A 27,954-nucleotide genomic window follows, 5' to 3' on the forward strand; every position below is an offset into this window, starting at 1 on the left:
ACCCACCACATTCCTCTTCAAAACCCCCTCGCTGTCACACCCCAGCGCCAAACTCCTCTCACACCGGAGACAGGAGACAGGAGACAGGAGACCGAGAGAAACTCTGCACTGTCACACCCCAGCGCCAAACTCCTCTCACACCGGGGACAGGAGACAGGAGACAGGAGACAGGAGACAGGAGACCGAGAGAAACTCTGCACTTTCACACCCCAGCGCCAAACTCCTCTCACACCGGGGACAGGAGACAGGAGACAGGAGACAGGAGACCGAGAGAAACTCTGCACTTTCACACCCCAGCGCCAAACTCCTCTCACACCGGGGACAGGAGACAGGAGACAGGAGACAGGAGACAGGAGACCGAGAGAAACTCTGCACTTTCACACCCCAGCGCCAAACTCCTCTCACACCGGAGACAGGAGACAGGAGACAGGAGACCGAGAGAAACTTCAGAAAGGTATTCCTGCCTGTCTGGTTGTGTGCTGCGTGTCTGTTACACTGCGATAGGTACTGTGTGTATCAGAGAGACGTCATGTCGAGACGGGGGTCCTGCGCACAGACACGTTCAGGCTGGGTGATAAACAGGTCGTCCGGTACTGTGAGGGCTCTCAGCTCACCGGGGGGCTTTCCCCCGGTGGTGTCGGGCCGGTCGGATCTTGTGGACCCTCCAGCCCGGCCGCGGTCAGGGGACTGGTGACCCACTGGTGGGCGAACTCTTCACAGACTGGACCCCCAGCTGATGAGCGCCTGAGCTCCACAGTCTTTACAGATCCCTGATCATTAGTCTCTGGGACAGTGCTCTCCCATGACTACCAGCTGTCTGGGTCACACTGTACCCCCTCCAGTCCAGTCTGGGTCGCACTGCCCCCCTCCAGTCCAGAGATCACTGGTCCAGTCTGGGTCACACTGTACCCCCCCAGAGATCACTGGTCCAGTCTGGGTCACACTGTACCCCCCCAGAGATCACTGGTCCAGTCTGGGTCACACTGTACCCCTCCAGTCCAGAGATCACTGGTCCAGTCTGGGTCACACTGCCCCCCTCCAGTCCAGAGATCACTGGTCCAGTCTGGGGCACACCGTACCCCTCCAGTCCAGTCTGGGGCACACTGTACCCCTCCAGTCCAGGGATCACTGGTCCAGTCTGGGGCACACTGTACCCCTCCAGTCCAGTCTGGGGCACACTGTACCCCTCCAGTCCAGAGATCACTGGTCCAGTCTGGGGCATACTGTACCCCTCCAGTCCAGAGATCACTGGTCCAGTCTGGGTCACTCTGTACCCCTCCAGTCCAGTCTGGGGCACACTGTACCCCTCCAGTCCAGAGATCTCTGGTCCAGTCTGGGTCACTCTGTACCCCTCCAGTCCAGTCTAGGGCACACTGTACCCCTGTGCTGTGTGTGACATCAGTCTCGGATCCTTTCCTTGACCCCAGTGAGTCTCACTTGGTTTCCATGGCAGCAGTGATCTGGGTGTGTTGGGGGTGGCTGGTGTTGCCAGCAGCCACAACAGTGTTTCATAACGAGTTCCTCCCATTCTCCCTCCCTGTCTGTGTCTCCTCTCTCTCCCTCCCTGTCTGTGTCTCCTCTCTCTCCGTGACTCTTCTCCCTCCCTGTCTGTGTCTCCTCTCTCTCCCTCCCTGTCTGTGTCTCCTCTCTCTCCGTTTCTCTTCTCTCTCCCTCCCTGTGTCTCCTCTCTCTCCCTCCCTGTCTGTGTCTCCTCTCTCTCCGTGTCTCTTCTCCCTCCCTGTCTGTGTCTCCTCTCTCTCCCTGTCTCCTCTCTCTTCCTCCCTGTCTGCGTCTCCCCTCCCTCCCTGTCTGTGTCTCCTCTCTCTCCCTGTCTCCTCTCTCTCCCTCCCTGTCTGTGTCTCCCACTCTCTCTTCCTGTCTGTGTCTCTTCTCTCTCACTGTCTCCTTTCTCTCCCACCCTGTCTGTGTCTCCTCTCTCTCTCTGTCTGTGTCTCCCCTCCCTCCCTGTCTCTCTCCTTCTCTCTCCCTCCCTGCCTGTGTCTCCTCTCTCTCCCTGTCTGTCTCCCCTCTCTCTCTCTGTCTCTCCCTGTCTGTCTCTCTCTGTCCTCGTCTCTCTCTGTCTCTCTGTGTCTCTGTTGTAGTGGTAGCAGTATCAGCAGAGGCAGCATCAGCTGGACAACGTTTTGACATCTGTCTGAGTATCCAGCTGTGGTGACATCTGTCTGAGTATCCAGCTGTGGTGACATCTGTGAATATCCAGCTGTGGTGACATCTGTCTGAGTATCCAGCTGTGGTGACATCTGTCTGAGTATCCAGCTGTGGTGACATCTGTCTGAGTATCCAGCTGTTGAGACATCTGTCTGGACACAAATGCAAGTTGATCCTCCTGACAGAGGCTCATACAGAGACTGTGTGTCTCTGCAGTGGTCAGTCTGAGGAAGAAGTCAGTCTGAGGAAGTGGTCAGTCTGATGTAGTGGTCAGTCTGATGTAGTGGTCACTCTGAGCCCAATTCTGTCCATCATGTAGCCCAGGTCCTCTCGCTGGTGAGGAGTGAGACAGACAGGCAGTGGGACAGACAGACAGACAGAGGGCAGCTGTGCTGTGATCTGGTCACAGACAGACAGACAGTGAGGCAGACAGACAGGCAGAGAAGCAGACAGGCAGAGGAGCAGACAGACAGCCAGGCAGTGAGGCAGTCAGACAGACAGTTAGACAGGCAATTAGGCAGACAGGCAGAGGGGCAGACAGAAAGGCAGACAGGCAGAGGGGCAGACAGGCGTTTTTGACTTGATATGAGCGTCTGTGTCTCTGACAGCACTGGGCCTGTCCTGACCAGTCTGGTACTCAGGAATTCACTGGCAGACACATGTACACTCACACACACTCACACACCCATACACTCACACACACACTCACACACACACCCATACACTCACACACACACTCACACACACACCCATACACTCACCCACACACTCACACACACACCCATACACTCACACACCCATACACTCACACACACACTCACACACACACCCATACACTCACACACACACTCACACACACACTCACACACCCATACACTCACACACACACTCACACACACCCATACACTCACACACACCCATACACTCACACACACATCCACAGTACACACACCCATACACTCACACACACTCACACACACACACCCATACACTCACACACACACTCACACACCCATACTCTCACACACACACTCACACACACCCATACACTCACACACACACTCACACACACACCCATACACTCACACACACTCAGTACTCACACTCACACACTCACACACACCCATACACTCACACACACTCAGTACTCACACTCACACACTCACACACAGTACACACACTCAGACTCACACACACACCCATACACTCACACACACATGCACAGTAGACACACTCACACACTCACTCACACACAGTACTCACACTCACACACACACTCACACACACACACAGTACTCACACTCACACACACACCCATACACTCACGCACACATGCACAGTAGACACACTCACACACTCACTCACACACAGTACTCACACTCACACACACACTCACACACACACTCACACACACACAGTACTCACACTCACACACACACCCATACACTCACGCAAACTCACACACACACCCATACACTTACACACACATGCACAGTACACACACTCACACTCACACACACACACTCACACACACACCCATACACTCACACACAAATACACAGTACTCACACTCACACACACACTCACACAGTACACACACTCTCACTCACAGTACACACACAGTACACACACATACACTCACACACAGTAAACACACTCGCACACACTCACACACTTACACTCACACAGTACACACATATTCACACTGACACACACACAGTACACACATACTCACACTGATACACACACTCACAAACAAATGCACAGTACACACACTCACACTCACACACATACACTCACACTCACACACACAGTACACACTCACACACACACACACACACACACACACACACACACACACACACACACACACACACACACACACACTATGATCAAGTGCTCCAGGAGGATGCCCTAACCCCCCCTCGGACAGATGGGTGTGTCTCTATAGACTGACTCTCTCTCTCCTTCTGCCATCGTGTGTATGGACCCCTGTCTCTCTCTCTCTGAGCAGGATGGGCTCTGTGGGAGTTCAGATCCTGTCGATGGCTCTGGGGATCATCGGCCTGATCACTGCCATCGTGTGCTGTGCTGTGCCTCAGTGGAAGCAGACCTCCTTCACAGGACAGAGCATCCTGACTGCAGAGGTACTGAGGGCTGAACCCCGTTCACCCCTCTCTCTCAGTGTGTCTGTACTGACCCGTTCACCCCTCTCTCTCAGTGTGTCTGTACTGACCCGTTCACCCCTCTCTCTCAGTGTGTCTGTACTGACCCCGTTCACCCCTCTCTCTCAGTGTGTCTGTACTGACCCGTTCACCCCTCTCTCTCAGTGTGTCTGTACTGACCCGTTCACCCCTCTCTCTCAGTGTGTCTGTACTGACCCGTTCACCCCTCTCTCTCAGTGTGTCTGTACTGACCCGTTCACCCCTCTCTCTCAGTGTGTCTGTCTGTACTGACCCGTTCACCCCTCTCTCTCAGTGTGTCTGTACTGACCCGTTCACCCCTCTCTCTCAGTGTGTCTGTACTGACCCGTTCACCCCTCTCTCTCAGTGTGTCTGTACTGACCCGTTCACCCCTCTCTCTCAGTGTGTCTGTACTGACCCCGTTCACCCCTCTCTCTCAGTGTGTCTGTACTGACCCGTTCACCCCTCTCTCTCAGTGTGTCTGTACTGACCCGTTCACCCCTCTCTCTCAGTGTGTCTGTACTGACCCGTTCACCCCTCTCTCTCAGTGTGTCTGTACTGACCCGTTCACCCCTCTCTCTCAGTGTGTCTGTCTGTACTGACCCGTTCACCCCTCTCTCTCAGTGTGTCTGTACTGACCCGTTCACCCCTCTCTCTCAGTGTGTCTGTACTGACCCCGTTCACCCCTCTCTCTCAGTGTGTCTGTACTGACCCCGTTCACCCCTCTCTCTCAGTGTGTCTGTACTGACCCGTTCACCCCTCTCTCTCAGTGTGTCTGTACTGACCCCGTTCACCCCTCTCTCTCAGTGTGTCTGTACTGACCCGTTCACCCCTCTCTCTCAGTGTGTCTGTACTGACCCCGTTCACCCCTCTCTCTCAGTGTGTCTGTACTGACCCGTTCACCCCTCTCTCTCAGTGTGTCTGTACTGACCCGTTCACCCCTCTCTCTCAGTGTGTCTGTCTGTACTGACCCGTTCACCCCTCTCTCTCAGTGTGTCTGTACTGACCCCGTTCACCCCTCTCTCTCAGTGTGTCTGTCTGTACTGACCCCGTTCACCCCTCTCTCTCAGTGTGTCTGTACTGACCCGTTCACCCCTCTCTCTCAGTGTGTCTGTCTGTACTGACCCGTTCACCCCTCTCTCTCAGTGTGTCTGTACTGACCCGTTCACCCCTCTCTCTCAGTGTGTCTGTACTGACCCCGTTCACCCCTCTCTCTCAGTGTGTCTGTCTGTACTGACCCCGTTCACCCCTCTCTCTCAGTGTGTCTGTACTGACCCGTTCACCCCTCTCTCTCAGTGTGTCTGTACTGACCCGTTCACCCCTCTCTCTCAGTGTGTCTGTACTGACCCGTTCACCCCTCTCTCTCAGTGTGTCTGTACTGACCCCGTTCACCCCTCTCTCTCAGTGTGTCTGTACTGACCCGTTCACCCCTCTCTCTCAGTGTGTCTGTCTGTACTGACCCGTTCACCCCTCTCTCTCAGTGTGTCTGTACTGACCCCGTTCACCCCTCTCTCTCAGTGTGTCTGTACTGACCCGTTCACCCCTCTCTCTCAGTGTGTCTGTACTGACCCGTTCACCCCTCTCTCTCAGTGTGTCTGTCTGTACTGACCCGTTCACCCCTCTCTCTCAGTGTGTCTGTACTGACCCGTTCACCCCTCTCTCTCAGTGTGTCTGTACTGACCCGTTCACCCCTCTCTCTCAGTGTGTCTGTACTGACCCGTTCACCCCTCTCTCTCAGTGTGTCTGTACTGACCCCGTTCACCCCTCTCTCTCAGTGTGTCTGTACTGACCCGTTCACCCCTCTCTCTCAGTGTGTCTGTACTGACCCGTTCACCCCTCTCTCTCAGTGTGTCTGTACTGACCCCGTTCACCCCTCTCTCTCAGTGTGTCTGTACTGACCCCGTTCACCCCTCTCTCTCAGTGTGTCTGTACTGACCCCGTTCACCCCTCTCTCTCAGTGTGTCTGTACTGACCCCGTTCACCCCTCTCTCTCAGTGTGTCTGTACTGACCCGTTCACCCCTCTCTCTCAGTGTGTCTGTACTGACCCGTTCACCCCTCTCTCTCAGTGTGTCTGTCTGTACTGACCCCGTTCACCCCTCTCTCTCAGTGTGTCTGTCTGTACTGACCCGTTCACCCCTCTCTCTCAGTGTGTCTGTACTGACCCGTTCACCCCTCTCTCTCAGTGTGTCTGTCTGTACTGACCCGTTCACCCCTCTCTCTCAGTGTGTCTGTACTGACCCGTTCACCCCTCTCTCTCAGTGTGTCTGTACTGACCCCGTTCACCCCTCTCTCTCAGTGTGTCTGTACTGACCCGTTCACCCCTCTCTCTCAGTGTGTCTGTCTGTACTGACCCCGTTCACCCCTCTCTCTCAGTGTGTCTGTACTGACCCCGTTCACCCCTCTCTCTCAGTGTGTCTGTACTGACCCCGTTCACCCCTCTCTCTCAGTGTGTCTGTACTGACCCGTTCACCCCTCTCTCTCAGTGTGTCTGTACTGACCCCGTTCACCCCTCTCTCTCAGTGTGTCTGTACTGACCCGTTCACCCCTCTCTCTCAGTGTGTCTGTACTGACCCCGTTCACCCCTCTCTCTCAGTGTGTCTGTACTGACCCGTTCACCCCTCTCTCTCAGTGTGTCTGTACTGACCCGTTCACCCCTCTCTCTCAGTGTGTCTGTCTGTACTGACCCGTTCACCCCTCTCTCTCAGTGTGTCTGTACTGACCCGTTCACCCCTCTCTCTCAGTGTGTCTGTACTGACCCCGTTCACCCCTCTCTCTCAGTGTGTCTGTACTGACCCCGTTCACCCCTCTCTCTCAGTGTGTCTGTCTGTACTGACCCGTTCACCCCTCTCTCTCAGTGTGTCTGTACTGACCCCGTTCACCCCTCTCTCTCAGTGTGTCTGTACTGACCCGTTCACCCCTCTCTCTCAGTGTGTCTGTACTGACCCGTTCACCCCTCTCTCTCAGTGTGTCTGTACTGACCCGTTCACCCCTCTCTCTCAGTGTGTCTGTACTGACCCGTTCACCCCTCTCTCTCAGTGTGTCTGTACTGACCCCGTTCACCCCTCTCTCTCAGTGTGTCTGTCTGTACTGACCCCGTTCACCCCTCTCTCTCAGTGTGTCTGTACTGACCCCGTTCACCCCTCTCTCTCAGTGTGTCTGTACTGACCCGTTCACCCCTCTCTCTCAGTGTGTCTGTACTGACCCCGTTCACCCCTCTCTCTCAGTGTGTCTGTACTGACCCGTTCACCCCTCTCTCTCAGTGTGTCTGTACTGACCCCGTTCACCCCTCTCTCTCAGTGTGTCTGTCTGTACTGACCCGTTCACCCCTCTCTCTCAGTGTGTCTGTACTGACCCGTTCACCCCTCTCTCTCAGTGTGTCTGTACTGACCCGTTCACCCCTCTCTCTCAGTGTGTCTGTACTGACCCCGTTCACCCCTCTCTCTCAGTGTGTCTGTACTGACCCGTTCACCCCTCTCTCTCAGTGTGTCTGTACTGACCCGTTCACCCCTCTCTCTCAGTGTGTCTGTACTGACCCCGTTCACCCCTCTCTCTCAGTGTGTCTGTCTGTACTGACCCCGTTCACCCCTCTCTCTCAGTGTGTCTGTACTGACCCGTTCACCCCTCTCTCTCAGTGTGTCTGTACTGACCCGTTCACCCCTCTCTCTCAGTGTGTCTGTACTGACCCGTTCACCCCTCTCTCTCAGTGTGTCTGTACTGACCCCGTTCACCCCTCTCTCTCAGTGTGTCTGTACTGACCCGTTCACCCCTCTCTCTCAGTGTGTCTGTACTGACCCGTTCACCCCTCTCTCTCAGTGTGTCTGTCTGTACTGACCCGTTCACCCCTCTCTCTCAGTGTGTCTGTCTGTACTGACCCGTTCACCCCTCTCTCTCAGTGTGTCTGTACTGACCCGTTCACCCCTCTCTCTCAGTGTGTCTGTACTGACCCGTTCACCCCTCTCTCTCAGTGTGTCTGTACTGACCCGTTCACCCCTCTCTCTCAGTGTGTCTGTCTGTACTGACCCGTTCACCCCTCTCTCTCAGTGTGTCTGTACTGACCCCGTTCACCCCTCTCTCTCAGTGTGTCTGTACTGACCCCGTTCACCCCTCTCTCTCAGTGTGTCTGTACTGACCCGTTCACCCCTCTCTCTCAGTGTGTCTGTACTGACCCGTTCACCCCTCTCTCTCAGTGTGTCTGTCTGTACTGACCCGTTCACCCCTCTCTCTCAGTGTGTCTGTACTGACCCCGTTCACCCCTCTCTCTCAGTGTGTCTGTACTGACCCGTTCACCCCTCTCTCTCAGTGTGTCTGTACTGACCCGTTCACCCCTCTCTCTCAGTGTGTCTGTACTGACCCGTTCACCCCTCTCTCTCAGTGTGTCTGTACTGACCCGTTCACCCCTCTCTCTCAGTGTGTCTGTCTGTACTGACCCCGTTCACCCCTCTCTCTCAGTGTGTCTGTACTGACCCCGTTCACCCCTCTCTCTCAGTGTGTCTGTACTGACCCCGTTCACCCCTCTCTCTCAGTGTGTCTGTACTGACCCCGTTCACCCCTCTCTCTCAGTGTGTCTGTACTGACCCGTTCACCCCTCTCTCTCAGTGTGTCTGTACTGACCCCGTTCACCCCTCTCTCTCAGTGTGTCTGTACTGACCCCGTTCACCCCTCTCTCTCAGTGTGTCTGTACTGACCCCGTTCACCCCTCTCTCTCAGTGTGTCTGTACTGACCCGTTCACCCCTCTCTCTCAGTGTGTCTGTACTGACCCCGTTCACCCCTCTCTCTCAGTGTGTCTGTACTGACCCCGTTCACCCCTCTCTCTCAGTGTGTCTGTACTGACCCGTTCACCCCTCTCTCTCAGTGTGTCTGTACTGACCCGTTCACCCCTCTCTCTCAGTGTGTCTGTACTGACCCCGTTCACCCCTCTCTCTCAGTGTGTCTGTACTGACCCCGTTCACCCCTCTCTCTCAGTGTGTCTGTACTGACCCGTTCACCCCTCTCTCTCAGTGTGTCTGTCTGTACTGACCCGTTCACCCCTCTCTCTCAGTGTGTCTGTACTGACCCGTTCACCCCTCTCTCTCAGTGTGTCTGTACTGACCCGTTCACCCCTCTCTCTCAGTGTGTCTGTCTGTACTGACCCCGTTCACCCCTCTCTCTCAGTGTGTCTGTACTGACCCCGTTCACCCCTCTCTCTCAGTGTGTCTGTCTGTACTGACCCCGTTCACCCCTCTCTCTCAGTGTGTCTGTACTGACCCGTTCACCCCTCTCTCTCAGTGTGTCTGTACTGACCCGTTCACCCCTCTCTCTCAGTGTGTCTGTACTGACCCGTTCACCCCTCTCTCTCAGTGTGTCTGTACTGACCCGTTCACCCCTCTCTCTCAGTGTGTCTGTACTGACCCCGTTCACCCCTCTCTCTCAGTGTGTCTGTACTGACCCCGTTCACCCCTCTCTCTCAGTGTGTCTGTCTGTACTGACCCCGTTCACCCCTCTCTCTCAGTGTGTCTGTACTGACCCGTTCACCCCTCTCTCTCAGTGTGTCTGTACTGACCCGTTCACCCCTCTCTCTCAGTGTGTCTGTACTGACCCATTCACCCCTCTCTCTCAGTGTGTCTGTACTGACCCGTTCACCCCTCTCTCTCAGTGTGTCTGTCTGTACTGACCCGTTCACCCCTCTCTCTCAGTGTGTCTGTACTGACCCGTTCACCCCTCTCTCTCAGTGTGTCTGTACTGACCCCGTTCACCCCTCTCTCTCAGTGTGTCTGTACTGACCCCGTTCACCCCTCTCTCTCAGTGTGTCTGTACTGACCCCGTTCACCCCTCTCTCTCAGTGTGTCTGTCTGTACTGACCCGTTCACCCCTCTCTCTCAGTGTGTCTGTACTGACCCGTTCACCCCTCTCTCTCAGTGTGTCTGTACTGACCCGTTCACCCCTCTCTCTCAGTGTGTCTGTACTGACCCCGTTCACCCCTCTCTCTCAGTGTGTCTGTACTGACCCGTTCACCCCTCTCTCTCAGTGTGTCTGTACTGACCCCGTTCACCCCTCTCTCTCAGTGTGTCTGTACTGACCCCGTTCACCCCTCTCTCTCAGTGTGTCTGTACTGACCCGTTCACCCCTCTCTCTCAGTGTGTCTGTACTGACCCCGTTCACCCCTCTCTCTCAGTGTGTCTGTCTGTACTGACCCCGTTCACCCCTCTCTCTCAGTGTGTCTGTACTGACCCCGTTCACCCCTCTCTCTCAGTGTGTCTGTACTGACCCGTTCACCCCTCTCTCTCAGTGTGTCTGTACTGACCCCGTTCACCCCTCTCTCTCAGTGTGTCTGTACTGACCCGTTCACCCCTCTCTCTCAGTGTGTCTGTACTGATCCCGTTCACCCCTCTCTCTCAGTGTGTCTGTCTGTACTGACCCCGTTCACCCCTCTCTCTCAGTGTGTCTGTACTGACCCCGTTCACCCCTCTCTCTCAGTGTGTCTGTACTGACCCGTTCACCCCTCTCTCTCAGTGTGTCTGTACTGACCCGTTCACCCCTCTCTCTCAGTGTGTCTGTACTGATCCCGTTCACCCCTCTCTCTCAGTGTGTCTGTCTGTACTGACCCCGTTCACCCCTCTCTCTCAGTGTGTCTGTACTGACCCCGTTCACCCCTCTCTCTCAGTGTGTCTGTACTGACCCGTTCACCCCTCTCTCTCAGTGTGTCTGTACTGACCCGTTCACCCCTCTCTCTCAGTGTGTCTGTCTGTACTGACCCCGTTCACCCCTCTCTCTCAGTGTGTCTGTCTGTACTGACCCCGTTCACCCCTCTCTCTCAGTGTGTCTGTACTGACCCGTTCACCCCTCTCTCTCAGTGTGTCTGTACTGACCCCGTTCACCCCTCTCTCTCAGTGTGTCTGTCTGTACTGACCCGTTCACCCCTCTCTCTCAGTGTGTCTGTACTGACCCGTTCACCCCTCTCTCTCAGTGTGTCTGTACTGACCCCGTTCACCCCTCTCTCTCAGTGTGTCTGTCTGTACTGACCCCGTTCACCCCTCTCTCTCAGTGTGTCTGTACTGACCCGTTCACCCCTCTCTCTCAGTGTGTCTGTACTGACCCCGTTCACCCCTCTCTCTCAGTGTGTCTGTCTGTACTGACCCGTTCACCCCTCTCTCTCAGTGTGTCTGTACTGACCCGTTCACCCCTCTCTCTCAGTGTGTCTGTACTGACCCCGTTCACCCCTCTCTCTCAGTGTGTCTGTACTGACCCGTTCACCCCTCTCTCTCAGTGTGTCTGTACTGACCCCGTTCACCCCTCTCTCTCAGTGTGTCTGTACTGACCCCGTTCACCCCTCTCTCTCAGTGTGTCTGTCTGTACTGACCCCGTTCACCCCTCTCTCTCAGTGTGTCTGTACTGACCCCGTTCACCCCTCTCTCTCAGTGTGTCTGTCTGTACTGACCCCGTTCACCCCTCTCTCTCAGTGTGTCTGTACTGACCCCGTTCACCCCTCTCTCTCAGTGTGTCTGTACTGACCCGTTCACCCCTCTCTCTCAGTGTGTCTGTCTGTACTGACCCGTTCACCCCTCTCTCTCAGTGTGTCTGTCTGTACTGACCCGTTCACCCCTCTCTCTCAGTGTGTCTGTACTGACCCGTTCGCCCCTCTCTCTCAGTGTGTCTGTACTGACCCGTTCACCCCTCTCTCTCAGTGTGTCTGTACTGACCCCGTTCACCCCTCTCTCTCAGTGTGTCTGTACTGACCCGTTCACCCCTCTCTCTCAGTGTGTCTGTACTGACCCGTTCACCCCTCTCTCTCAGTGTGTCTGTACTGACCCGTTCACCCCTCTCTCTCAGTGTGTCTGTCTGTACTGACCCGTTCACCCCTCTCTCTCAGTGTGTCTGTACTGACCCCGTTCACCCCTCTCTCTCAGTGTGTCTGTACTGACCCGTTCACCCCTCTCTCTCAGTGTGTCTGTACTGACCCCGTTCACCCCTCTCTCTCAGTGTGTCTGTCTGTACTGACCCCGTTCACCCCTCTCTCTCAGTGTGTCTGTACTGACCCCGTTCACCCCTCTCTCTCAGTGTGTCTGTACTGACCCGTTCACCCCTCTCTCTCAGTGTGTCTGTACTGACCCGTTCACCCCTCTCTCTCAGTGTGTCTGTACTGATCCCGTTCACCCCTCTCTCTCAGTGTGTCTGTACTGACCCGTTCACCCCTCTCTCTCAGTGTGTCTGTACTGACCCCGTTCACCCCTCTCTCTCAGTGTGTCTGTCTGTACTGACCCCGTTCACCCCTCTCTCTCAGTGTGTCTGTACTGACCCGTTCACCCCTCTCTCTCAGTGTGTCTGTACTGACCCGTTCACCCCTCTCTCTCAGTGTGTCTGTACTGACCCGTTCACCCCTCTCTCTCAGTGTGTCTGTACTGACCCGTTCACCCCTCTCTCTCAGTGTGTCTGTACTGACCCCGTTCACCCCTCTCTCTCAGTGTGTCTGTCTGTACTGACCCGTTCACCCCTCTCTCTCAGTGTGTCTGTACTGACCCCGTTCACCCCTCTCTCTCAGTGTGTCTGTACTGACCCGTTCACCCCTCTCTCTCAGTGTGTCTGTACTGACCCCGTTCACCCCTCTCTCTCAGTGTGTCTGTACTGACCCGTTCACCCCTCTCTCTCAGTGTGTCTGTACTGACCCGTTCACCCCTCTCTCTCAGTGTGTCTGTCTGTACTGACCCCGTTCACCCCTCTCTCTCAGTGTGTCTGTACTGACCCCGTTCACCCCTCTCTCTCAGTGTGTCTGTACTGACCCGTTCACCCCTCTCTCTCAGTGTGTCTGTACTGACCCGTTCACCCCTCTCTCTCAGTGTGTCTGTACTGACCCGTTCACCCCTCTCTCTCAGTGTGTCTGTACTGACCCCGTTCACCCCTCTCTCTCAGTGTGTCTGTCTGTACTGACCCGTTCACCCCTCTCTCTCAGTGTGTCTGTACTGACCCCGTTCACCCCTCTCTCTCAGTGTGTCTGTACTGACCCGTTCACCCCTCTCTCTCAGTGTGTCTGTACTGACCCGTTCACCCCTCTCTCTCAGTGTGTCTGTACTGACCCGTTCACCCCTCTCTCTCAGTGTGTCTGTACTGACCCCGTTCACCCCTCTCTCTCAGTGTGTCTGTACTGACCCGTTCACCCCTCTCTCTCAGTGTGTCTGTACTGACCCCGTTCACCCCTCTCTCTCAGTGTGTCTGTACTGACCCCGTTCACCCCTCTCTCTCAGTGTGTCTGTACTGACCCGTTCACCCCTCTCTCTCAGTGTGTCTGTACTGACCCGTTCACCCCTCTCTCTCAGTGTGTCTGTACTGACCCCGTTCACCCCTCTCTCTCAGTGTGTCTGTACTGACCCCGTTCACCCCTCTCTCTCAGTGTGTCTGTACTGACCCGTTCACCCCTCTCTCTCAGTGTGTCTGTCTGTACTGACCCGTTCACCCCTCTCTCTCAGTGTGTCTGTACTGACCCCGTTCACCCCTCTCTCTCAGTGTGTCTGTACTGACCCCGTTCACCCCTCTCTCTCAGTGTGTCTGTACTGACCCGTTCACCCCTCTCTCTCAGTGTGTCTGTACTGACCCCGTTCACCCCTCTCTCTCAGTGTGTCTGTACTGACCCCGTTCACCCCTCTCTCTCAGTGTGTCTGTCTGTACTGACCCGTTCACCCCTCTCTCTCAGTGTGTCTGTACTGACCCGTTCACCCCTCTCTCTCAGTGTGTCTGTACTGACCCGTTCACCCCTCTCTCTCAGTGTGTCTGTACTGACCCCGTTCACCCCTCTCTCTCAGTGTGTCTGTACTGACCCGTTCACCCCTCTCTCTCAGTGTGTCTGTACTGACCCGTTCACCCCTCTCTCTCAGTGTGTCTGTCTGTACTGACCCGTTCACCCCTCTCTCTCAGTGTGTCTGTACTGACCCGTTCACCCCTCTCTCTCAGTGTGTCTGTACTGACCCCGTTCACCCCTCTCTCTCAGTGTGTCTGTACTGACCCGTTCACCCCTCTCTCTCAGTGTGTCTGTACTGACCCCGTTCACCCCTCTCTCTCAGTGTGTCTGTACTGACCCGTTCACCCCTCTCTCTCAGTGTGTCTGTACTGACCCCGTTCACCCCTCTCTCTCAGTGTGTCTGTACTGACCCGTTCACCCCTCTCTCTCAGTGTGTCTGTACTGACCCGTTCACCCCTCTCTCTCAGTGTGTCTGTACTGACCCGTTCACCCCTCTCTCTCAGTGTGTCTGTACTGACCCCGTTCACCCCTCTCTCTCAGTGTGTCTGTCTGTACTGACCCCGTTCACCCCTCTCTCTCAGTGTGTCTGTACTGACCCGTTCACCCCTCTCTCTCAGTGTGTCTGTCTGTACTGACCCCGTTCACCCCTCTCTCTCAGTGTGTCTGTACTGACCCGTTCACCCCTCTCTCTCAGTGTGTCTGTACTGACCCGTTCACCCCTCTCTCTCAGTGTGTCTGTACTGACCCCGTTCACCCCTCTCTCTCAGTGTGTCTGTACTGACCCGTTCACCCCTCTCTCTCAGTGTGTCTGTACTGACCCGTTCACCCCTCTCTCTCAGTGTGTCTGTACTGACCCCGTTCACCCCTCTCTCTCAGTGTGTCTGTACTGACCCGTTCACCCCTCTCTCTCAGTGTGTCTGTACTGACCCGTTCACCCCTCTCTCTCAGTGTGTCTGTACTGACCCGTTCACCCCTCTCTCTCAGTGTGTCTGTACTGACCCGTTCACCCCTCTCTCTCAGTGTGTCTGTACTGACCCGTTCACCCCTCTCTCTCAGTCTGTCTGTACTGACCCGTTCACCCCTCTCTCTCAGTGTGTCTGTCTGTACTGACCCGTTCACCCCTCTCTCTCAGTGTGTCTGTACTGACCCCGTTCACCCCTCTCTCTCAGTGTGTCTGTCTGTACTGACCCCGTTCACCCCTCTCTCTCAGTGTGTCTGTACTGACCCCGTTCACCCCTCTCTCTCAGTGTGTCTGTACTGACCCGTTCACCCCTCTCTCTCAGTGTGTCTGTACTGACCCGTTCACCCCTCTCTCTCAGTGTGTCTGTCTGTACTGACCCGTTCACCCCTCTCTCTCAGTGTGTCTGTCTGTACTGACCCCGTTCACCCCTCTCTCTCAGTGTGTCTGTACTGACCCCGTTCACCCCTCTCTCTCAGTGTGTCTGTACTGACCCGTTCACCCCTCTCTCTCAGTGTGTCTGTCTGTACTGACCCCGTTCACCCCTCTCTCTCAGTGTGTCTGTCTGTACTGACCCCGTTCACCCCTCTCTCTCAGTGTGTCTGTACTGACCCGTTCACCCCTCTCTCTCAGTGTGTCTGTACTGACCCCGTTCACCCCTCTCTCTCAGTGTGTCTGTACTGACCCCGTTCACCCCTCTCTCTCAGTGTGTCTGTACTGACCCCGTTCACCCCTCTCTCTCAGTGTGTCTGTACTGACCCGTTCACCCCTCTCTCTCAGTGTGTCTGTACTGACCCGTTCACCCCTCTCTCTCAGTGTGTCTGTACTGACCCCGTTCACCCCTCTCTCTCAGTGTGTCTGTACTGACCCCGTTCACCCCTCTCTCTCAGTGTGTCTGTACTGACCCCGTTCACCCCTCTCTCTCAGTGTGTCTGTACTGACCCGTTCACCCCTCTCTCTCAGTGTGTCTGTACTGACCCCGTTCACCCCTCTCTCTCAGTGTGTCTGTACTGACCCCGTTCACCCCTCTCTCTCACTGTGTCTGTCTGTACTGACCCGTTCACCCCTCTCTCTCAGTGTGTCTGTACTGACCCGTTCACCCCTCTCTCTCAGTGTGTCTGTACTGACCCCGTTCACCCCTCTCTCTCAGTGTGTCTGTACTGACCCGTTCACCCCTCTCTCTCAGTGTGTCTGTACTGACCCGTTCACCCCTCTCTCTCAGTGTGTCTGTACTGACCCGTTCACCCCTCTCTCTCAGTGTGTCTGTCTGTACTGACCCGTTCACCCCTCTCTCTCAGTGTGTCTGTACTGACCCGTTCACCCCTCTCTCTCAGTGTGTCTGTCTGTACTGACCCCGTTCACCCCTCTCTCTCAGTGTGTCTGTACTGACCCCGTTCACCCCTCTCTCTCAGTGTGTCTGTACTGACCCCGTTCACCCCTCTCTCTCAGTGTGTCTGTACTGACCCGTTCACCCCTCTCTCTCAGTGTGTCTGTCTGTACTGACCCCGTTCACCCCTCTCTCTCAGTGTGTCTGTACTGACCCCGTTCACCCCTCTCTCTCAGTGTGTCTGTACTGACCCGTTCACCCCTCTCTCTCAGTGTGTCTGTACTGACCCCGTTCACCCCTCTCTCTCAGTGTGTCTGTACTGACCCCGTTCACCCCTCTCTCTCAGTGTGTCTGTACTGACCCGTTCACCCCTCTCTCTCAGTGTGTCTGTACTGACCCCGTTCACCCCTCTCTCTCAGTGTGTCTGTCTGTACTGACCCGTTCACCCCTCTCTCTCAGTGTGTCTGTACTGACCTGTTCACCCCTCTCTCTCAGTGTGTCTGTACTGACCCCGTTCACCCCTCTCTCTCAGTGTGTCTGTACTGACCCCGTTCACCCCTCTCTCTCAGTGTGTCTGTACTGACCCCGTTCACCCCTCTCTCTCAGTGTGTCTGTACTGACCCGTTCACCCCTCTCTCTCAGTGTGTCTGTACTGACCCCGTTCACCCCTCTCTCTCAGTGTGTCTGTACTGACCCGTTCACCCCTCTCTCTCAGTGTGTCTGTACTGACCCCGTTCACCCCTCTCTCTCAGTGTGTCTGTACTGACCCGTTCACCCCTCTCTCTCAGTGTGTCTGTCTGTACTGACCCGTTCACCCCTCTCTCTCAGTGTGTCTGTACTGACCCCGTTCACCCCTCTCTCTCAGTGTGTCTGTCTGTACTGACCCCGTTCACCCCTCTCTCTCAGTGTGTCTGTACTGACCCGTTCACCCCTCTCTCTCAGTGTGTCTGTACTGACCCGTTCACCCCTCTCTCTCAGTGTGTCTGTACTGACCCGTTCACCCCTCTCTCTCAGTGTGTCTGTACTGACCCGTTCACCCCTCTCTCTCAGTGTGTCTGTACTGACCCCGTTCACCCCTCTCTCTCAGTGTGTCTGTCTGTACTGACCCGTTCACCCCTCTCTCTCAGTGTGTCTGTACTGACCCCGTTCACCCCTCTCTCTCAGTGTGTCTGTACTGACCCGTTCACCCCTCTCTCTCAGTGTGTCTGTACTGACCCCGTTCACCCCTCTCTCTCAGTGTGTCTGTACTGACCCGTTCACCCCTCTCTCTCAGTGTGTCTGTACTGACCCCGTTCACCCCTCTCTCTCAGTGTGTCTGTACTGACCCGTTCACCCCTCTCTCTCAGTGTGTCTGTCTGTACTGACCCCGTTCACCCCTCTCTCTCAGTGTGTCTGTACTGACCCGTTCACCCCTCTCTCTCAGTGTGTCTGTCTGTACTGACCCCGTTCACCCCTCTCTCTCAGTGTGTCTGTACTGACCCCGTTCACCCCTCTCTCTCAGTGTGTCTGTACTGACCCGTTCACCCCTCTCTCTCAGTGTGTCTGTACTGACCCGTTCACCCCTCTCTCTCAGTGTGTCTGTACTGACCCGTTCACCCCTCTCTCTCAGTGTGTCTGTACTGACCCCGTTCACCCCTCTCTCTCAGTGTGTCTGTCTGTACTGACCCGTTCACCCCTCTCTCTCAGTGTGTCTGTACTGACCCCGTTCACCCCTCTCTCTCAGTGTGTCTGTACTGACCCGTTCACCCCTCTCTCTCAGTGTGTCTGTACTGACCCGTTCACCCCTCTCTCTCAGTGTGTCTGTACTGACCCGTTCACCCCTCTCTCTCAGTGTGTCTGTACTGACCCGTTCACCCCTCTCTCTCAGTGTGTCTGTACTGACCCCGTTCACCCCTCTCTCTCAGTGTGTCTGTACTGACCCCGTTCACCCCTCTCTCTCAGTGTGTCTGTACTGACCCGTTCACCCCTCTCTCTCAGTGTGTCTGTACTGACCCGTTCACCCCTCTCTCTCAGTGTGTCTGTACTGACCCCGTTCACCCCTCTCTCTCAGTGTGTCTGTACTGACCCCGTTCACCCCTCTCTCTCAGTGTGTCTGTACTGACCCCGTTCACCCCTCTCTCTCAGTGTGTCTGTACTGACCCGTTCACCCCTCTCTCTCAGTGTGTCTGTCTGTACTGACCCGTTCACCCCTCTCTCTCAGTGTGTCTGTACTGACCCCGTTCACCCCTCTCTCTCAGTGTGTCTGTACTGACCCGTTCACCCCTCTCTCTCAGTGTGTCTGTACTGACCCCGTTCACCCCTCTCTCTCAGTGTGTCTGTACTGACCCGTTCACCCCTCTCTCTCAGTGTGTCTGTCTGTACTGACCCCGTTCACCCCTCTCTCTCAGTGTGTCTGTCTGTACTGACCCCGTTCACCCCTCTCTCTCAGTGTGTCTGTCTGTACTGACCCCGTTCACCCCTCTCTCTCAGTGTGTCTGTACTGACCCCGTTCACCCCTCTCTCTCAGTGTGTCTGTACTGACCCGTTCACCCCTCTCTCTCAGTGTGTCTGTCTGTACTGACCCGTTCACCCCTCTCTCTCAGTGTGTCTGTACTGACCCCGTTCACCCCTCTCTCTCAGTGTGTCTGTCTGTACTGACCCGTTCACCCCTCTCTCTCAGTGTGTCTGTACTGACCCGTTCACCCCTCTCTCTCAGTGTGTCTGTCTGTACTGACCCGTTCACCCCTCTCTCTCAGTGTGTCTGTACTGACCCGTTCACCCCTCTCTCTCAGTGTGTCTGTACTGACCCGTTCACCCCTCTCTCTCAGTGTGTCTGTACTGACCCCGTTCACCCCTCTCTCTCAGTGTGTCTGTCTGTACTGACCCGTTCACCCCTCTCTCTCAGTGTGTCTGTACTGACCCCGTTCACCCCTCTCTCTCAGTGTGTCTGTACTGACCCGTTCACCCCTCTCTCTCAGTGTGTCTGTACTGACCCGTTCACCCCTCTCTCTCAGTGTGTCTGTACTGACCCGTTCACCCCTCTCTCTCAGTGTGTCTGTCTGTACTGACCCCGTTCACCCCTCTCTCTCAGTGTGTCTGTCTGTACTGACCCCGTTCACCCCTCTCTCTCAGTGTGTCTGTCTGTACTGACCCCGTTCACCCCTCTCTCTCAGTGTGTCTGTACTGACCCCGTTCACCCCTCTCTCTCAGTGTGTCTGTACTGACCCGTTCACCCCTCTCTCTCAGTGTGTCTGTACTGACCCCGTTCACCCCTCTCTCTCAGTGTGTCTGTACTGACCCGTTCACCCCTCTCTCTCAGTGTGTCTGTACTGACCCGTTCACCCCTCTCTCTCAGTGTGTCTGTACTGACCCCGTTCACCCCTCTCTCTCAGTGTGTCTGTACTGACCCCGTTCACCCCTCTCTCTCAGTGTGTCTGTACTGACCCGTTCACCCCTCTCTCTCAGTGTGTCTGTCTGTACTGACCCCGTTCACCCCTCTCTCTCAGTGTGTCTGTCTGTACTGACCCCGTTCACCCCTCTCTCTCAGTGTGTCTGTACTGACCCCGTTCACCCCTCTCTCTCAGTGTGTCTGTACTGACCCGTTCACCCCTCTCTCTCAGTGTGTCTGTACTGACCCCGTTCACCCCTCTCTCTCAGTGTGTCTGTACTGACCCCGTTCACCCCTCTCTCTCAGTGTGTCTGTACTGACCCGTTCACCCCTCTCTCTCAGTGTGTCTGTACTGACCCCGTTCACCCCTCTCTCTCAGTGTGTCTGTACTGACCCGTTCACCCCTCTCTCTCAGTGTGTCTGTACTGACCCGTTCACCCCTCTCTCTCAGTGTGTCTGTACTGACCCGTTCACCCCTCTCTCTCAGTGTGTCTGTACTGACCCCGTTCACCCCTCTCTCTCAGTGTGTCTGTACTGACCCGTTCACCCCTCTCTCTCAGTGTGTCTGTACTGACCCGTTCACCCCTCTCTCTCAGTGTGTCTGTACTGACCCGTTCACCCCTCTCTCTCAGTGTGTCTGTACTGACCCGTTCACCCCTCTCTCTCAGTGTGTCTGTACTGACCCGTTCACCCCTCTCTCTCAGTGTGTCTGTACTGACCCCGTTCACCCCTCTCTCTCAGTGTGTCTGTACTGACCCGTTCACCCCTCTCTCTCAGTGTGTCTGTACTGACCCGTTCACCCCTCTCTCTCAGTGTGTCTGTACTGACCCGTTCACCCCTCTCTCTCAGTGTGTCTGTCTGTACTGACCCGTTCACCCCTCTCTCTCAGTGTGTCTGTACTGACCCGTTCACCCCTCTCTCTCAGTGTGTCTGTACTGACCCGTTCACCCCTCTCTCTCAGTGTGTCTGTACTGACCCCGTTCACCCCTCTCTCTCAGTGTGTCTGTACTGACCCCGTTCACCCCTCTCTCTCAGTGTGTCTGTACTGACCCGTTCACCCCTCTCTCTCAGTGTGTCTGTACTGACCCCGTTCACCCCTCTCTCTCAGTGTGTCTGTACTGACCCCGTTCACCCCTCTCTCTCAGTGTGTCTGTACTGACCCCGTTCACCCCTCTCTCTCAGTGTGTCTGTACTGACCCGTTCACCCCTCTCTCTCAGTGTGTCTGTACTGACCCGTTCACCCCTCTCTCTCAGTGTGTCTGTACTGACCCCGTTCACCCCTCTCTCTCAGTGTGTCTGTCTGTACTGACCCCGTTCACCCCTCTCTCTCAGTGTGTCTGTACTGACCCGTTCACCCCTCTCTCTCAGTGTGTCTGTACTGACCCCGTTCACCCCTCTCTCTCAGTGTGTCTGTACTGACCCGTTCACCCCTCTCTCTCAGTGTGTCTGTACTGACCCCGTTCACCCCTCTCTCTCAGTGTGTCTGTACTGACCCGTTCACCCCTCTCTCTCAGTGTGTCTGTACTGACCCCGTTCACCCCTCTCTCTCAGTGTGTCTGTACTGACCCGTTCACCCCTCTCTCTCAGTGTGTCTGTACTGACCCGTTCACCCCTCTCTCTCAGTGTGTCTGTACTGACCCGTTCACCCCTCTCTCTCAGTGTGTCTGTACTGACCCCGTTCACCCCTCTCTCTCAGTGTGTCTGTACTGACCCGTTCACCCCTCTCTCTCAGTGTGTCTGTACTGACCCGTTCACCCCTCTCTCTCAGTGTGTCTGTACTGACCCGTTCACCCCTCTCTCTCAGTGTGTCTGTACTGACCCGTTCACCCCTCTCTCTCAGTGTGTCTGTACTGACCCGTTCACCCCTCTCTCTCAGTGTGTCTGTACTGACCCGTTCACCCCTCTCTCTCAGTGTGTCTGTACTGACCCCGTTCACCCCTCTCTCTCAGTGTGTCTGTACTGACCCGTTCACCCCTCTCTCTCAGTGTGTCTGTACTGACCCGTTCACCCCTCTCTCTCAGTGTGTCTGTACTGACCCGTTCACCCCTCTCTCTCAGTGTGTCTGTCTGTACTGACCCCGTTCACCCCTCTCTCTCAGTGTGTCTGTCTGTACTGACCCGTTCACCCCTCTCTCTCAGTGTGTCTGTACTGACCCGTTCACCCCTCTCTCTCAGTGTGTCTGTACTGACCCCGTTCACCCCTCTCTCTCAGTGTGTCTGTACTGACCCGTTCACCCCTCTCTCTCAGTGTGTCTGTACTGACCCGTTCACCCCTCTCTCTCAGTGTGTCTGTACTGACCCGTTCACCCCTCTCTCTCAGTGTGTCTGTCTGTACTGACCCCGTTCACCCCTCTCTCTCAGTGTGTCTGTACTGACCCGTTCACCCCTCTCTCTCAGTGTGTCTGTACTGACCCCGTTCACCCCTCTCTCTCAGTGTGTCTGTACTGACCCCGTTCACCCCTCTCTCTCAGTGTGTCTGTACTGACCCGTTCACCCCTCTCTCTCAGTGTGTCTGTACTGACCCGTTCACCCCTCTCTCTCAGTGTGTCTGTCTGTACTGACCCGTTCACCCCTCTCTCTCAGTGTGTCTGTACTGACCCGTTCACCCCTCTCTCTCAGTGTGTCTGTACTGACCCCGTTCACCCCTCTCTCTCAGTGTGTCTGTACTGACCCCGTTCACCCCTCTCTCTCAGTGTGTCTGTACTGACCCGTTCACCCCTCTCTCTCAGTGTGTCTGTACTGACCCCGTTCACCCCTCTCTCTCAGTGTGTCTGTAGTATTGAGCCTGTACCCTCTTCCTCCAGTACTCAATTCAATTCAATTCAAGGTGCTTTATTAGCATGACCGATGGGTACAATCAGTGTTGCCAAAGCAAATAAAAATAATGAAATTAACATAGAACAAAACAAAAAATAGAAGTAAAATAAAATCTACAGACATGTTACAGACATTTACAACAAAGACATATTATATAATATCGACATATACTGTAGGCGGCTGGAGCATTATCTCTCTCTCTCTCAGTCAGTGACCTGTTTCTCTCTCTCGGTCCCTGACCTGTCTCTCTCTCTCTCTCAGTCAGTGACCTGTCTCTCTCTCTCTCTCAGTCAGTGACCTGTCTCTCTCTCTCTCTCTCTCTCAGGTCAGTTACGAGGGGCTCTGGATGTCCTGTGTTGTCCAGAGCACGGGGCAGCAGCAGTGTAAGAGCTGTGACTCCATGCTGAGCCTGTCCTGACCTGTCTCTCTCTCTCTCTCTCTCAGTCAGTGACCTGTCTCTCTCTCTCTCTCTCAGGTCAGTTACGAGGGGCTCTGGATGTCCTGTGTTGTCCAGAGCACGGGGCAGCAGCAGTGTAAGAGCTGTGACTCCATGCTGAGCCTGTCCTGACCTGTCTCTCTCTCTCTCTCTCTCAGTCAGTGACCTGTCTCTCTCTCTCTCTCTCAGGTCAGTTACGAGGGGCTCTGGATGTCCTGTGTTGTCCAGAGCACGGGGCAGCAGCAGTGTAAGAGCTGTGACTCCATGCTGAGCCTGTCCTGACCTGTCTCTCTCTCTCTCTCTCTCAGTCAGTGACCTGTCTCTCTCTCTCTCTCAGGTCAGTTACGAGGGGCTCTGGATGTCCTGTGTTGTCCAGAGCACGGGGCAGCAGCAGTGTAAGAGCTGTGACTCCATGCTGAGCCTGTCCTGACCTGTCTCTCTCTCTCTCTCTCTCAGTCAGTGACCTGTCTCTCTCTCTCTCTCAGGTCAGTTACGAGGGGCTCTGGATGTCCTGTGTTGTCCAGAGCACGGGGCAGCAGCAGTGTAAGAGCTGTGACTCCATGCTGAGCCTGTCCTGACCTGTCTCTCTCTCTCTCTCTCTCTCAGTCAGTGACCTGTCTCTCTCTCTCTCTCTCAGGTCAGTTACGAGGGGCTCTGGATGTCCTGTGTTGTCCAGAGCACGGGGCAGCAGCAGTGTAAGAGCTGTGACTCCATGCTGAGCCTGTCCTGACCTGTCTCTCTCTCTCTCTCAGTCAGTGACCTGTCTCTCTCTCTCTCTCTCAGGTCAGTTACGAGGGGCTCTGGATGTCCTGTGTTGTCCAGAGCACGGGGCAGCAGCAGTGTAAGAGCTGTGACTCCATGCTGAGCCTGTCCTGACCTGTCTCTCTCTCTCTCTCTCTCAGTCAGTGACCTGTCTCTCTCTCTCTCTCTCAGGTCAGTTACGAGGGGCTCTGGATGTCCTGTGTTGTCCAGAGCACGGGGCAGCAGCAGTGTAAGAGCTGTGACTCCATGCTGAGCCTGTCCTGACCTGTCTCTCTCTCTCTCTCTCTCAGTCAGTGACCTGTCTCTCTCTCTCTCTCTCAGGTCAGTTACGAGGGGCTCTGGATGTCCTGTGTTGTCCAGAGCACGGGGCAGCAGCAGTGTAAGAGCTGTGACTCCATGCTGAGCCTGTCCTGACCTGTCTCTCTCTCTCTCTCTCTCTCAGTCAGTGACCTGTCTCTCTCTCTCTCTCTCAGGTCAGTTACGAGGGGCTCTGGATGTCCTGTGTTGTCCAGAGCACGGGGCAGCAGCAGTGTAAGAGCTGTGACTCCATGCTGAGCCTGTCCTGACCTGTCTCTCTCTCTCTCTCAGTCAGTGACCTGTCTCTCTCTCTCTCTCTCAGGTCAGTTACGAGGGGCTCTGGATGTCCTGTGTTGTCCAGAGCACGGGGCAGCAGCAGTGTAAGAGCTGTGACTCCATGCTGAGCCTGTCCTGACCTGTCTCTCTCTCTCTCTCTCTCAGTCAGTGACCTGTCTCTCTCTCTCTCTCTCAGGTCAGTTACGAGGGGCTCTGGATGTCCTGTGTTGTCCAGAGCACGGGGCAGCAGCAGTGTAAGAGCTGTGACTCCATGCTGAGCCTGTCCTGACCTGTCTCTCTCTCTCTCTCTCTCAGTCAGTGACCTGTCTCTCTCTCTCTCTCTCAGGTCAGTTACGAGGGGCTCTGGATGTCCTGTGTTGTCCAGAGCACGGGGCAGCAGCAGTGTAAGAGCTGTGACTCCATGCTGAGCCTGTCCTGACCTGTCTCTCTCTCTCTCTCTCTCTCAGTCAGTGACCTGTCTCTCTCTCTCTCTCTCAGGTCAGTTACGAGGGGCTCTGGATGTCCTGTGTTGTCCAGAGCACGGGGCAGCAGCAGTGTAAGAGCTGTGACTCCATGCTGAGCCTGTCCTGACCTGTCTCTCTCTCTCTCTCAGTCAGTGACCTGTCTCTCTCTCTCTCTCTCAGGTCAGTTACGAGGGGCTCTGGATGTCCTGTGTTGTCCAGAGCACGGGGCAGCAGCAGTGTAAGAGCTGTGACTCCATGCTGAGCCTGTCCTGACCTGTCTCTCTCTCTCTCTCTCTCAGTCAGTGACCTGTCTCTCTCTCTCTCTCTCAGGTCAGTTGGGGCTCTGGATGTCCTGTGTTGTCCAGAGCACGGGGCAGCAGCAGTGTAAGAGCTGTGACTCCATGCTGAGCCTGTCCTGACCTGTCTCTCTCTCCCTCTCTCTCTCTCAGTCAGTGACCTGTCTCTCTCTCTCTCTCTCAGGTCAGTTACGAGGGGCTCTGGATGTCCTGTGTTGTCCAGAGCACGGGGCAGCAGCAGTGTAAGAGCTGTGACTCCATGCTGAGCCTGTCCTGACCTGTCTCTCTCTCTCTCTCTCTCAGTCAGTGACCTGTCTCTCTCTCTCTCTCTCAGGTCAGTTACGAGGGGCTCTGGATGTCCTGTGTTGTCCAGAGCACGGGGCAGCAGCAGTGTAAGAGCTGTGACTCCATGCTGAGCCTGTCCTGACCTGTCTCTCTCTCTCTCTCTCTCAGTCAGTGACCTGTCTCTCTCTCTCTCTCAGGTCAGTTACGAGGGGCTCTGGATGTCCTGTGTTGTCCAGAGCACGGGGCAGCAGCAGTGTAAGAGCTGTGACTCCATGCTGAGCCTGTCCTGACCTGTCTCTCTCTCTCTCTCTCAGTCAGTGACCTGTCTCTCTCTCTCTCTCTCAGGTCAGTTACGAGGGGCTCTGGATGTCCTGTGTTGTCCAGAGCACGGGGCAGCAGCAGTGTAAGAGCTGTGACTCCATGCTGAGCCTGTCCTGACCTGTCTCTCTCTCTCTCTCAGTCAGTGACCTGTCTCTCTCTCTCTCTCTCAGGTCAGTTACGAGGGGCTCTGGATGTCCTGTGTTGTCCAGAGCACGGGGCAGCAGCAGTGTAAGAGCTGTGACTCCATGCTGAGCCTGTCCTGACCTGTCTCTCTCTCTCTCTCTCTCAGTCAGTGACCTGTCTCTCTCTCTCTCTCTCAGGTCAGTTACGAGGGGCTCTGGATGTCCTGTGTTGTCCAGAGCACGGGGCAGCAGCAGTGTAAGAGCTGTGACTCCATGCTGAGCCTGTCCTGACCTGTCTCTCTCTCTCTCTCTCTCAGTCAGTGACCTGTCTCTCTCTCTCTCTCTCAGGTCAGTTACGAGGGGCTCTGGATGTCCTGTGTTGTCCAGAGCACGGGGCAGCAGCAGTGTAAGAGCTGTGACTCCATGCTGAGCCTTTCCTGACCTGTCTCTCTCTCTCTCTCAGTCAGTGACCTGTCTCTCTCTCTCTCTCTCAGGTCAGTTACGAGGGGCTCTGGATGTCCTGTGTTGTCCAGAGCACGGGGCAGCAGCAGTGTAAGAGCTGTGACTCCATGCTGAGCCTGTCCTGACCTGTCTCTCTCTCTCTCTCAGTCAGTGACCTGTCTCTCTCTCTCTCTCTCAGGTCAGTTACGAGGGGCTCTGGATGTCCTGTGTTGTCCAGAGCACGGGGCAGCAGCAGTGTAAGAGCTGTGACTCCATGCTGAGCCTGTCCTGACCTGTCTCTCTCTCTCTCTCAGTCAGTGACCTGTCTCTCTCTCTCTCTCTCAGGTCAGTTACGAGGGGCTCTGGATGTCCTGTGTTGTCCAGAGCACGGGGCAGCAGCAGTGTAAGAGCTATGACTCCATGCTGAGCCTGCGACAGGACCTGCAGGCGGCCCGGGCGCTGGTCTCGGTGTCCTGCGTGCTGGCCGTGCTGGCGCTGCTGGTGCTGCTGGTGGGCGCCGACTTCACCACCTGCCTGCAGAGCGACAGCGCCAAGCCCAGGGTGTCCCTGGCGGCCGGCGTGGCCCTGCTGCTGGCCGGCCTGCTGCTCCTGGTGCCGGTCAGCTGGTCGGCCCACCGGGTCATACAGGACTTCAAGGACCCCCTGAACCCCCGCCGCCAGGAGCTGGGCGCCTGCATCTTCATCGGCTGGGCCGGCGCCGGCCTCCTCCTCCTCGCCGGGGGGCTGCTCTGCTGCTTCAGCAGGGTCCGCTCTGGGGGCTCGGGGGGGGCCGCCAAGTACTACGCCAACAGCGCCTCCGCCCCCAAATCCAACTACGTGTAGAGAGAGGGGAGAGGAGAGAGGAGAGGGGAGAGGAGAGAGAGGAGAGAGGAGAGAGAGGAGAGGGGAGAGAGAGGAGAGGGGAGAGAGAGGGGAGAGGAGAGGAGAGAGAGGAGAGAGGGGAGAGGGGAGAGAGGAGAGGAGAGAGGAGAGGGGAGAGGAGAGGAGAGAGAGGAGAGGGGAGAGGAGAGGAGAGAGGAGAGAGAGGAGAGGGGAGAGAGGAGAGGGGAGAGAGAGGGGAGAGGGGAGAGGGGAGAGGAGAGGAGAGGAGAGAGAGGAGAGGGGAGAGGAGAGGAGAGAGGGGAGAGAGGAGAGAGGAGAGGAGAGAGAGGAGAGGGGAGAGAGGAGAGAGAGGAGAGGATAGAGGAGAGGGGAGAGGAGAGGAGAGAGAGGAGAGAGGGGAGAGGGGAGAGAGGAGAGGGGAGAGAGGAGTGAGGTAGGAGTGAGAGGAGAGAGAGGAGTCTGTACCTGTCACATCTTACTAACACCAAACAGGAGAGAGAGGAGAGAGAGAGAGGAGTCTGTATCTATCAGATCTTACTAACACCAGACAGGAGAGAGAGGAGAGAGAGAGGAGTCTGTATCTGTCACATCTTACTAACACCAGACAGGAGAGAGAGGAGAGAGAGAGGAGTCTGTATCTATCAGATCTTACTAACACCAGACAGGAGAGAGAGGAGAGAGGAGTCTGTATCTATCACATCTTACTAACACCAGACAGGAGAGAGAGGAGAGAGAGAGGAGTCTGTATCTATCAGATCTTACTAACACCAGACAGGAGAGAGAGGAGTCTGTATCTATCAGATCTTACTAACACCAGACAGGAGAGAGAGGAGAGAGAGGAGTCTGTATCTATCACATCTTACTAACACCAGACAGGAGAGAG

At 55.7% G+C, this 27,954-nt stretch overlaps 1 protein-coding gene across 1 annotated transcript; it reads left to right on the forward strand.

Moving 5' to 3' along the window:
* On the forward strand, positions 1-27,726 carry cldni (claudin i). Its single transcript, XM_088637314.1, has 3 exons — positions 1-454; positions 4,184-4,316; positions 26,574-27,726. The coding sequence occupies exons 2-3, from the start codon at positions 4,185-4,187 to the stop codon at positions 27,069-27,071; spliced, it is 630 nt and encodes a 209-aa protein (XP_088493440.1). The 5' UTR covers positions 1-454; position 4,184; the 3' UTR covers positions 27,072-27,726.
* The last annotated feature ends 228 nt before the right edge of the window (positions 27,727-27,954 follow it).

Source organism: Lepisosteus platostomus, chromosome 6 (assembly GCF_059453375.1).
Source record: "Lepisosteus platostomus isolate fLepPlt1 chromosome 6, fLepPlt1.hap1, whole genome shotgun sequence".
NCBI lineage: Eukaryota > Metazoa > Chordata > Actinopteri > Semionotiformes > Lepisosteidae > Lepisosteus > Lepisosteus platostomus.

Excerpts from the sequence above, each read along its gene's own strand:
- cldni (XM_088637314.1), top strand. The coding sequence starts at position 4,185 with ATGGGCTCTGTGGGAGTTCAGATCCTGTCGATGGCTCTGGGGATCATC. Across the intron at positions 4,317-26,573 it reads AGAGCATCCTGACTGCAGAG|GTCAGTTACGAGGGGCTCTG; the intron begins GTACTGAGGGCT and ends TCTCTCTCTCAG.